This window comes from Rutidosis leptorrhynchoides, chromosome 1 (assembly GCF_046630445.1).
Source record: "Rutidosis leptorrhynchoides isolate AG116_Rl617_1_P2 chromosome 1, CSIRO_AGI_Rlap_v1, whole genome shotgun sequence".
NCBI lineage: Eukaryota > Viridiplantae > Streptophyta > Magnoliopsida > Asterales > Asteraceae > Rutidosis > Rutidosis leptorrhynchoides.
In genome coordinates, this window is record NC_092333.1 from 427,800,864 (window position 1) to 427,814,198 (window position 13,335).

General features: G+C 36.3%; 1 protein-coding gene across 1 annotated transcript in view; it reads left to right on the forward strand.

The window, feature by feature from the left end:
• The first annotated feature begins 57 nt into the window (after nt 1-57).
• The window catches only part of LOC139902291 (uncharacterized), a 29,425-nt gene continuing 16,147 nt past the window's right edge, over nt 58-13,335 (forward strand). The window contains exons 1-6 of the mRNA XM_071884933.1: nt 58-111; nt 2,796-2,895; nt 3,673-3,761; nt 3,847-4,230; nt 4,327-5,097; nt 5,241-5,313. Of these exons, the coding sequence (XP_071741034.1) occupies nt 58-111; nt 2,796-2,895; nt 3,673-3,761; nt 3,847-4,230; nt 4,327-5,097; nt 5,241-5,313 (1,471 nt within the window). The remainder of the gene's footprint in view (nt 112-2,795; nt 2,896-3,672; nt 3,762-3,846; nt 4,231-4,326; nt 5,098-5,240; nt 5,314-13,335) is intronic.

The following is a 13,335-nucleotide window of genomic DNA, read 5'->3' on the forward strand; positions in this document are numbered from 1 at the left end:
GATTCTTGGAAGACCTTTTTGACATTCGCGAGAAATTCCGCTCTTTGACTTTTAAAGATGGCCTCAACCTTAGCCATGAAGTCGGAGTCTTCGCTCGTACCTCCGTTATCGGTATCGTGCCCGTTTCTCATCTTCATTCTATAAAACGGAATAGGTTAGACAACGGAACAAACAAAAATGACATACGTACACCACACCGCCCCATCTTGCTCAATACTCGTCGTACATTGCTTGTTTAACACGATTTGCACCCATAACAATGGTAGCTAGTCATTGTTACGCGAGCACGCCGCATTAACTCGCTAGTACAACGTCTATCTCGCTTGATGATTTCAAACACAACACGAAACAATTATCATATAGTTAGTTCACCTAACCTAGGCACTAACCAAGCCCAGTCCGACCTGTACCCTACAAGTCCCGCATATAATTAAGCACACATAAAAGTCTAAGTCTAGACACCTATCTCAAGTCGCCTAAATCCCTTAGACCATGCTCTGATACCACTTGTAACGACCCAACCCGTTAAAAATCATGAAACGTTCTTTAAAAAAAAACAAACATGGCTAACTGCACTTAGGCACGGCGCGGCTCGCCAGGATTGCTGAAGGTCAGTCCATGCCAAATATATTGTTAACGAAATACACTAATCCGTGCTGCGCGCCCTTTAGGGCCATGGCGCGGCTCATTTCAGGGGCTGATTCTGACTTAACAAAATGCACAAGTCCCCAAAATTCCGCGATATTCGACAACCATCAAATCAAAAGGCTTTCCGCCACAGAACTAGATAAAGTTTACAAGTTTTAAGGACTCCAAACAAGTATTTGACCACCGGGCTTCATTCGCCCATTTACAACCCAAAATATAAGTTTCGATCGACGAGTTTAAATACCAAACAAACACGAGCATGGTGTTTGGGGTTAAACTACCCAAACCTAGGTCGAACATCAAAAGCAACACACTAGCATAATCATTAAGGACCCCACTAGTCCAAACGAATACCCTTGCCTTAATCCACGCCGGAGCTTGCAATCACTTACACAATTACCGCATACATGCTAGCAATATGATTAGCATACCAATCGCAAGGTATAACGCTAAATCTCCGATAACATAAGCTAGCACAACAAAAGCATATAACACGAACAACATAATATGCTACACTACAACACGCAACCCTGGTTAACCAATCGTACAAGGGAATGGTGCTCGCGAAAGACCATCAAATTTCACAACATATATTAGTGTACTTAACACCGCGTATCACTAACCCCTGGGTGGCATCTTAACACCTCGATACTTCACCCCCGGGTGGCATCTTAACACCTCGATGCTTCACCCGTCATATTTCTTAGAGTGGCATCTTAACACCTCGATGCTTCACTCCTTCATAATTCTCGGAGTTGTGTCTTAGCACCACGACACTTCACTCGTCATGTGAAATGTGGTGTCTTAGCACTTCGACACTTCACATCTCACGCTACGCAAATAAATACATTATATACATACATATATAATTATTCCACTCACTTTGTATCCAAAACGAAGGTAAGCAAACAAGCTCTTCAATCATCAATGGAATCACCACCACAACCAAAACGTAGCTGGTGACTAGATGAACAACTTTAAAACTCGCGCTTTGACCCGAATTGAGCTTCTTCCTCCTTGATTTGAGCTTTCTCACACTAGAGCACTCTCTCTCTCTCTCTCTCTCTCTCTCTAAAATTGAAGTGGAAGGGATAAGGTTGGTGGAAGAGGAGTAAATGAAACTCCTAAACAGATCTTGAGGGCTTAAATTCGTCCATATGTGAAAATACCAAAATGCCCCTCATTTAATTAAATATAACAAAGGATTTCCACCAGAAACTAGCCGCGCCGCGCCCTAAAGGGCCGCGCCATGGACTACGCTGAAAATTGAAGCCGCCAGCTTAAAATATATATACAAATGTACATTTCAAAACTTGGGTCATACATATAATCCAAATCTTCAATGTTGTCATTAAGCCTAAACGAACTCGAAACTGAAGTACCTATCTTCTCCTTTCTCAAAGCCAATTTTTCAGCCCTTAGTAATACTTTAGAAACAATCCTATTTAACACGTACCAATGATACTACATATCTCCCCCTTTCTAGTGATCATAACTTCTAGTTACAATGACAATAATAGTAATAACCAACAAATATCGACAAATGGCAACTATCATAGAACATATCTCCCAAGTAAAAGAGTTTATGAGTTTCTGATTTATTTTTGAGAATAACCCATCTTTGAAACCAACCCTTGAGATTGTTTGAACATAAAGATATATTATAGATTGAGATATGATTTGCTAAAGACATCGACTTCAAATGTTGTTTTAAATGTGTTAGGAAAAACAATGGTTTAATGGAGAATCCGATGTGTAAAATATCTGGTTACATTTCAAAAAATATTCTAATTATTGGCATCCGGAAATTCTAGACTATATCAAGTTAGTCAGATCCGATCAGACTATCTCAGGAACCACACTATCTGTGTGTTTTTAGAGTTTTGAAGAAAACCAAATTTTCAATTATTACGTGGATTAAATTTGAAAAGCTTCCACAACTCGAAACAAGTTATATTTCAAATATATGAACAAGGTCATTTGCCGTATTTAATCACTTATTTGAATACATTCAAGTGTAGTAATATAGATTACGTGATTGATAAGATTAACTTGATTTCAGGAACTGTTAAATTTATACATATAAATTCAATCTTATTCTGAAATGTTTTGTTATTTTTTCTTATATTTGTTTTATTTCTTTGTAGGTTTTTTATTCTCTTGTTGATTTAAAGGTTATGTTGCTGTATGGTGATATTGAAGACTTGATAGATCATTTTGTAAAGTTTACATGCTGCAAGGACCAAAGTGCAATATATGGATATATTTATACATCGTTTCTAGACTCTTTTCTTTATTCACACATACGGCTCCTTGTTCATCATCTGTTGTTTTCTCTCGTTTTAATCTCAAAGCCCTAGTTTCTAAATTGGCTTATTTAAGAAGTATCATCTTGATACTTAGTGTTCTTATGAGAGATTGTTTAGTCTGCTTGATCATAGAGCTGTTCTTTTCTGTATTTTTGTTAGTGAATCTTCTTCTGTAATTTTAGTTTTAATCATATGTTTTTCAAGATTTGGTGTGATTTCTGTATGTGTTCATAGTTTCGTACATGGTATCAGAGCGTCTACGTTTAAATCTGAGACGTTGTGGGTTGAAGATTTAGATTTGGGTTGAAGATCTGATTCTAGGGTTTTCATTATTTGGGATTCTGTTGTGTTAATTGGTGTTCTCTTGCTGCCGTTCTGATTATTCTTTATACACGGTGTATTTTCTCAACTATTGTTGATTTTTCCGGTGATATTTCTTCAAACCCTAATTTGTCAAATTAGGGTTTTCTTCTTTCTGGGCGATCTAAGTTGATTTCTGTCTTCTGCTGCTGTTATTCATCTTCTTTTCAGGATTTCTTCTTGATAGGGGAGTTTTCTTGTTCTTATCTTCTTGTTTTTATTTTTTACCATGTTTGACTGAATCCCGGTGCCCAACTCTTTATCTATGTTCTTGAAATGTGTGAATACCTGATCAAGCACTTGGTTGATTCTGACCTGTTTATATTATATATTTGTGTGTTCTTAATCCTTACAGGGTGCTTGGTTAGTAACCAATTGCTACTGGAGATTTGTAAGTTGTTCTTTCTTACAGGTGTCTGGCCAGCAATTGTTGCTGTGGTTGCGGTTTTTTATTATTGTTGAGTGCTTATTTGTTTTCTGCTTTTGTTGATTTTTCTGTGTTTCTTGATTATTTGTTAATATGACTAAGGATTCTGGTTCTGGTGATACACACAAGATCACTCAAGTGAGTGATCTTGATTTTGGTGATCCTCTTTATCTGCATGCTAGTGATACTAGTACTACTGCTCTTGTCTCTTTAAAGCTTAAGGGGACAGAGAACTATAATGTTTGGAGTAGGGCTATGACTCTAGCCCTACATACCAAAAATATGTATGGTTTTGTTGATGGTTCTTGTAAGAAAAGTAAAACTGATATTGTGCTTATGTTACAATGGGATAGATGCAATTCTGTGGTTCTTTCATGGATTTTAAATTCTATATCTGATGAATTGTATTGTGGTCAAGTATTTGCTCAATCTGCTCAAACTGTTTGGGAAGAACTTAAAGAAACTTATGATAAGATAGATGGTTCTGTTACTTTTAATCTGCATCAAAAACTTAATTCATTAACACAGGGTAACTCTACTCTATCTGATTACTATCATAAGTTAAATGCTTTATGAAAACAGTTTGATGCTCTTGTTAAATTACCTACTTGTGTTTGTGAAGCTAATAAAGAATTTAAGACTCATAATGATTTAATCAAGCTAATGCAGTTCTTAATGGGTTTAGATGAGTCTTATTCTTCTATGAGAAGTAATATTTTATTAATTGACCCTCTTCCTAGTGTTAAAACTGCTTTTGCTATTGTTTCAAGAGATGAGTCTCATAGAACCTCTTCTCAAGCTAGTAGTTCTGGTTCTGTTAAAAATCAAAATTCTGCTTTCTTAGTATCCAAGACTTTTGATAACAAAAGGAGAATTGGTAATGGACCTAATCCTAATCTTAAGTGTACTAAATGTAAAAGGTTAGGTCATACTATTGAAAGATGTTATGAAATTGTTGGTTATCCTCCTGGTTGGGTTAAAAGGAATGATAATAAGTCTGTTGTTAGTAATAATTCTGTGCCTGCTGTGAATACTAGTGATAACAGTTCACATCCTTTCTCTTCTGAGCAAATTTCACTGCTTATGAGTTTATTGCATGATCAATCTACCCAAGGAAATGTACATGCCAATATGGCAGGTACTTTTTTCAATTTTAATATTGTATTTACCTCAAAGTTTGATACATTTTTTAAACAAAATGGTTCTAGTAACAATGATTTTAATAACAAATGGATTATTGATTCTGGAGCAACTAGACATATGACTGGTTCAAGTGAAGGTTTAGTCAATGTTTTTGATGTGTCAAAATTAAATATGACTGTAGGTCATTCAAATGGAAAATTACAAAGATTGGTAACCTTCACTTAACTAATAATTGTGTGCTAAAAGATGTTCTTGTGATTCCTGGATACTGTGTTAACTTACTATCTGTTAATAAGCTTTCAAAGGATTATCCTATGTTCATTGGTTTCACTAGTAATAACTGTTTTATTCAGGATTTGGATCTAAAGAAGGTTGTAGGGATTGGTAATGAAGTAGGGGGCTTATATATTTTTGATTGTGATAAAGGTATTAATTCTAATAATAAGAATATGTGTTATGCTTCTACTTCTCTGTGGCACTGTGATAATGCTAAAAATGAACATATATTTAATAGCATTATCCCTCAAGAAAGACAAGCTTTTAGTTGCAATTGTTCTATTTACAAGTAATATTCGTTTAAATAATAAAAGGTGAAGACAAAAGACAGATTCGACGAATTGAAGACGCAAATGACCAAAAAGCTCAAAAATACAAAGTACAATCAAAGTGGTTCGAATTATTGATGAGAAACGTCTCAAAATTACAAGAGTACAAGACGCGAAACGCAAAATACAAGATATTAAATTGTACGCAAGGACGTTCGAAAATCCGGAACCGGGACCAAAGTCAACTCTCAACACTCGACGCAACGGACTATAAATTACAAGTCAACTATGCACATGAATATAATATAATATATAATTAATTCTTAAAATTAATATATATATTATATTATATATTATAAACGTCGGCAAACAAGAAAACAAACTCATGTGAGCTGATACCTACCTCCATGTGATCGCATGGCCTGGAGGCACAAAAGCCATGCGATCGCATGGCACACTTTTTCAGCCCAGCCCCTATAAATTTCGCAGTTTGGTGATCCAAATATATCCATCCATCTCTCTATCTCACTCACGTATATATATATATATATATATATATATATATATATATATATATATATATATATATTATAATTTTAATTTTAATTTTAATTTTAAATTCTAATAATAAGGGTATGTTAGCGAATGTTGTAAGGGTGTAAGTCGAAATTCTGTCCGTGTAATGCTACGCTATTTTTAATCACTGTAAGTTATGGTTAATGTTATTTTTAAATTAATGTCTCGTAACTAAGTTATTATTATGCTTATTTAAGACGAAGTAATCGTGATGTTGGGCTAAATATTAAAATTGGGTAATTGGGCTTTGTACCATAATTGGGGTTTGGATAAAAGAACGACACTTGTGGAAATCAGACTATGGGTTATTAATGGGTTTTATATTAACTAAACGATACCTCGTTAATTTAATATATAGACTTATAATTTGACGTATTTATATATAACCACATACGCTTGACTGGGCACGGTGGGCGGGATATCTATAAATACCAATAATTGTTCATTTTACGTGACACGGAACTGGATTAATAGTTAATAGACTTGTTGAAATAGGGGTGGATTACATTCAAGGGTAATTGGTGTAATTGTTAACAAAGTAGTAAAATCTTGGTCTACACGCAGTCGATAACCTGGTGTATTCATTAAACCAAGTAATAAGACCTTGTTACAATTCGAATCCCCAATTAGTTGGAATATTTAACTTCGAGAATAAGAATAATTTGACGAAGACTTCCGCACTTTATAATTATGACTGATGGACTATTATGGACAAATCCGTATGGACATATCGAATAATCCAGGACAAAGGACAATTAACCCATGGGAATAAACTAAAATCAACACGTCAAACATCATGATTACGGAAGTTTAAATAAGCATAATTTATATATTTCATATGTAATTGCACTTTTAATTATCGCACTTTAATTTACTGTCATTATATTTAATTACACTTTTAATTATCGTACTCTTTAATTATCGCAATTTTATTTTATCGCATTTTTTTATCGCAATTTCATTATCGTTATTTACTTTACGCTTTAAATTAAGTTATATTTATATTTTACATTAGGTTTTAACTGCGACTAAAGTTTTAAAATCGACAAACCGGTCATTAAACTGTAAAAACCCCTTTTATAATAATAATACTACTTATATATATTTTTGTATTTTTACAATTATAAGTTAAAAATATAGCGTTAAGCTTGTTTAAAAGATCCCTGTGGAACGAACCGGACTTACTAAAAACTACACTACTGTACGATTAGGTACACTGCCTATAAGTATTGTAGCAAGGTTTAGGTATATCTATTCTATAAATAAATAAATATCTTGTGTAAAATTGTATCGTATTTAATAGTATTTCCTTGTAAAAATTAATACTATTTCATATACCCCTCGCATAACATCAAGTATTTTTGGCGCCGCTGCCGGAGACACTAAAATGCCGAAAGCGAAACGCTATATATAAAAATAAATAAATAAATAAATAAGTATACAGGCCCGAACTGTAGCAGCCCAACCCACCTGGCCCGAAATCCTTATCCATGCGACCGCATGGATTTTTAACGTAAGGACCATGCGATCGCATGGCCCTGTCTGACACGCCACAGTTTGACCTAAATTTGCCTTAATTACGGAGTATTATTTATTATTATTACTTTAAACCCTAATTAGGGTTATATTTTTTATATTATTTAGTTTAGTTTATTTATTATTTGTATTATTAAGTTTAATTAGTTTTAATAAATTATAAAATTAATAGTTTTATAAAATAAATAATTTAAAAATAATATTTTTATAAAAATTGTACTTTTTGCAACTTTAAGATTATTTTATATTTTGTATCTTTTTATTTGTTTTAGCGTAATTTTTGTATTTTTCGCTCGTAATTAGTTTTAAGATATAGTTTTTGCCATAGTTATTTTTTATTTCTAGATTTTTAGGCTTTGCCGTAAAATCCCTTAAGTGCTTTTTCTTTAGACTAAGATTTAGGTGTTTTAGAAATTTGCGACGCCGTTTTATATATTTTAGTACCTTTTTAAGTTATTGCCATTTGGGATATAGTTTTTCTTTTAAGCTTTAATATTTTTAGACGTAACTTTTAATTCTTAGTTTTTAGTTCTTTTTTAAGTTTCGACGCGCTACTTTCTTTTTATTTTTCGACCTTTTATTTTTCGACATTTTTCGACGCGCAATCTTTTTCTTTCTTATTTCTCGACGCTCTAGTTTATAGGACATAGAATTTTTTTTCTATTTCTTCTCTAAAATTTTAGAACGAAAAATTATTTTAAGCGGTTGAATTGATAGACATCCAAATTTTCTGTTTCGTAGTAATAGTTGGATTTATTAGTGGCTGAGTTGTGAGCTTCCGATTTAAAGGGTTCTGGCTCCCTGCTGCATCTATTGGCTATTCGAAACGTGGGCAAAAGCAGAAAAGTCTATTAATTTGATAACTTATATAATTTTTACTTTTATAACTAATAGGATATTTAGTGAATGCACCGAGCAAAACGTTCACCACCTTTTTTACGTTCACCACCTGTAACTCGATCAAGACATCTAGCAAATATTGTCGCCGTTGATTTTTCTTTAGAATCGTCATCCAGTCAACCAAGTACTGCAATTCAAATTTCTGATAATCCATTTTTTGAACCCCGACCTCACAATTGAGAATCTGGAGGATATTCAGGGACAATTCAGAGATCCTGAACCACTAATCTTTCCTCCGGAACCACCAATCATTCAAACAGAGATTGTCGAGGAACCAACCATTAAATCAGAATACTCTAGTGATTCAGATTCAACAAATTCAATTATGGAGAATCTGGAACCTCTAAGTATGGAAGACCGAATGCGAGCTAAACGCACTGGCCAAGGTCACGCAATTACTCAACCTGACATTAATGCGCCAGATTATGAAATCAAAGGACAAATCCTACACATTGTAACAAATCAATGCCAATTTAGTGGTGCACCGAAGGAAGATCCAAATGAACATCTTCGTACATTTAATAGGATCTCCACACTATTTAAAATAAGAGAAGTGGAGGATGAACAGATATATCTCATGTTATTTCCCTGGACTTTAAAGGGAGAAGCCAAAGATTGGTTAGAATCATTACCTGAAGGGGCGATTGATACATGGGACGTTGTAGTTGAAAATTTTCTTAAACAATTCTTTCCGGCATCTAAAGCCGTAAGACTTCAAGGAGAAATTGTTACGTTCACACAAAAGCCAAATGAAACTCTATATGAGGCGTGGACAAGATTTGGAAAGTTATTGAGGGGATGTCCGCAACATGGTTTAGACACCTGTCAAATAGTACAAATATTCTACCAAGGATGCGACATCACTACACGCAAAGACATCGATATAGCAGCTGGTGGTTCTATTATGAAGAAAACAGCAACTGATGCTTACAAAATTATTGATAACACTGCTTCCCACTCTCATGAGTGGCACCAAGAAAAAGATATTGTTAGATCATCTAAAGCAGCTAGAGCCGATTCTAGCCATGACTTAGATTCCATTTCCGCAAAGATAGATGCTGTCAAGAGACGAATTGAAAAGATGACTAAAGATATACACTCAATACGAATTAGTTGTGAGAAGTGTGGAGGACCACATTTAACAAAAGATTGTCTCAGTATTGAACTAACAATGGAACAAAGAGAGAATGTTTCATACATAAACCAAAGGCCTGGAAATAATTATCAGAATAATTATCAACCGCCAAGACCAATCTACAATCAAAACCAGAATTATAACTGAAATGTTCCATACAACAACCAACAAGGTCCTAGTAATCAACAAGTGTAACAACCCAAACCAACCCGCGAGCAAACCACGTGAAAAATACAAAATAAAAAAAAAATTTGCAGCACAGTGAACTGGCGCTGCGCGCCAGGATGGCCGCGCGGCGCGCCATTCGGGTCTGTCCGAAAAGTCTCAAAATGCGAAAAAGATCGACTAGTTCCCGACATTTTTAGACGACACGCTTTTAACCACACATTCAAATATGTAAAACTAACACAATTCAAACGTAAAATAAGTTTTACAAAGCGGGGCCCACTTCGGCCGTTTTACGAGTTTAATACAAAATATGAGTTTCGACCGCCAAAAAGTTTAAGTACCAAACTACACTACGAGCATGGCGTTTGGGATTAAACTACCCAAGTCTTGGTCAAACTCCAAGAACTAAACTTCCAAAAAGCGTCCCCTAATCAACAAAGCGGTAATCTCTATTCCATGATAATGCCCTTACCCTTGTCTACAACCGAACCTATAAAAATAGTAAACAACGAGAGGGTAAGCAAAGCTTAGTGAATGCAATAATTATACGAATACATATATAATTATACCTACTTGCATACACTTACACACCAAACCGCAAACACGCTAGCATACACATTTAGCTTATCGTCACAATAGCAAGCTATAAATCTCCAATACCACAAGCTAGCATAACAACCGCATATGAATATAACTCGAATAATATAATATGCTTACATTACAAATAACCATGGTTAACCAATAGTACAAGGGAACGGCGCTCGCGAAAACGCCATCGGTGTTCACAACATCCGTTAGGGCACTTAACACCTCGCACCACTAACCCATAGGGTGGCACCTTAACACCTCGGCACATCACCCCGAGTGTCATCTTAACACCTCGATGCATCACTCATTAATTTACGGAGTGGTGTCTTAACACCTCGACACTACACTCCTAGGTGGCATCTTAACACCTCGATGCTACACCCGAGTGGCATCTTAACACCTCGATGCTACACTCTTCACGTGAAACATGGTGTCTTAGCACCTCGACACTACACATTTCACGCTACAACAAATAGATACATTATATACATACGCATACAATTATTCCACTCACCTCAAAGTCTTGTAAAAAGATACCCGAGCTTGCAAGACCTCAAAGTAACGTACCTATCATATTATACACCTCATTAAATGCAAACTCAAGTCGGTCAACCAAACCATTTCACCATTCTAAGCCATTTTGACCCAAGGTGCAATTTCAACCCATTTGCACCCTTAACCCTAATTTGGGTCAACACCCACAAAAACCCTAATCATTCGTCAAGATGGGTTTAAAACACATTTAGGTCACAAGGCTAACTCGTTTTCATACTTGCTAGGCCACTTAGGTCATTAAAGACTCATTTGACCCATTTCAAAGTCAACACACTCATTTGGGTCATCCATACCGAATAACACCCATTTACATATTATAAAAGTGTTCTAGCCACCAACTAACCAAATTTTAAGACTCAAAAGTCCAATTAACACATTCAAACCCTAGGTTAGTCATCAATGAGTCTAAAGGCATCCATGAGGAATTATCCGCAAGACACTTACGGAGGTGGGAAACATGAAATGTATTATGGATCCCCGCAAGCTCTTCGGGTAATTCTAATCGATATGCAACTTCACCAACACGAGCTAAAACCTTGAACGGCCCAATAAACCGAGGAGCTAACTTTCCCCGTTTTCGAAATCGAATAATACCCTTCCATGGCGAAACCTTAAGCATCACCATATCGCCTTCTTGGAACTCAATCAATCGCCTACGTCTATCGGCATACGACTTTTACCTATCTTGAGCCTTCTTCAAATGTTCCTGAATTAAATCGATCTTGCTATTGGTCTCTAAAACCAAATCGGTACTCCCGATCTCTCTTTGACCCACTTCTCCCTAACAAACGGGAGTTCGACACCTACGTCCATAAAGCATTTCGTAAGGTGGCATCCCGATACTAGTATGATAACTATTATTGTACGAGAATTCCACCAAAGGCAAATGCTCATCCCAACTACCACCGAAGTCAATGATGCACGCCCGTAGCATATCTTCCAAAGTTTGATTCGTACGTTCGGTTTGACCGTCCGTTTGAGGATGATACGCCGTGCTCAACTTCAATTGCGTACCAATATCTTCATGAAACTTTTCCCAAAACCGAGATGTAAAACGGGTATCTCGATCCAAAATAATAGATATAGGAACTCCATGTCGCGAGACCACTTTCTTGATAAACAACTTAGCCATGGCCTCCGACGATATCGCTTCTTTAATGGGAAGAAACAAAGCGCTTTTTGTCAATCGGTCAACTAGCATACAACTTCTCCTTTCGTAAGGTCTTCAATACTTCACGCAAATGACGTTCATGTTCGTTCATACTTTTCGAATAAACTAGTATGTCGTCGATGAACACTATTACCGACTTGTACAACATAGGTTGGCACACTCGGTTCATAAGATCCATGAATGTCGCCGGTGCATTCGTAAGACCAAAAGGCATCACCACAAACTCAAAATGCCCATACCGCGTTCTAAAAGCCTTTTTCTCAATGTCTTCCTCACGTACCCGCATTTGGTGATAGCCGGACCGTAGGTTGATCTTAGAGAAATACGTTGCACCTTGAAGTTGATCAAATAAATCGTCAATCCTAGGTAATGGATAACGATTCTTGATCATCACTTTATTCAACTCACGGTAATCAATGCACATACGCATACTACCATCTTTCTTCTTCACAAATAACACCGGAGCGCCCCACGGTGAAGCACTCGGTCGAATAAAACCCTTATCGAGCAATTCTTGAATTTGATTTAACAACTCTTGCATCTCCGTTGGCACTAAACGATAAGGAGTTTTAGCAATGGGGGTTTGCCCCCGGAACCAACTCGATGCGAAATTCAACTTGTCTTTCTGCCGAAACACCCGGTAATTCGTCCAGAAAAACGTCTTCGAAATCACTAACAACCGGAATTTCACGAATGGGTGGCGGATCATTACGAGTATCGACAACATGAGCAAGGAAAGCCATGCCACCACTAACAACAAAATGATGTGCCCGTGCAAAAGTGCATATCAGCACCGGTCTCCTTCGCTTATCACCATGAATAACAAACTCTCCCCTACTTGGGGTCTTCACACGAATAAACTTATCATGGCATGCAATATCGGCTCTATAAAGATCGAGCCAATCCATACCAACGACAATATCAAAGTTGCCCAAGGTCATTGGAATAAGATCAATTTTAAAGGTTTCGGCACCAAAAACAACATCACAATTTTCACACACATCGACCACTAGCACCTTCTTGCCGTTCGCTATTTCGACTTCTACCGGACGACTTAACTTAGCTAACGGTCTATCAAGTTTAGGCACAAATCTAGGAGACACAAACGACAAATTTGCACCGCTATCAAAAAGAATTCTTGCCGGATTAGAATTAACCACGAAAGTACCTGAGACGACTTTGTTTGATTGCTTGGCTTCATCATTGGTCATCAAATAATTTCGACCCCTTGCCGTACCCGCCGCCATCTCTAACCGCTTAATATTATCATTTCG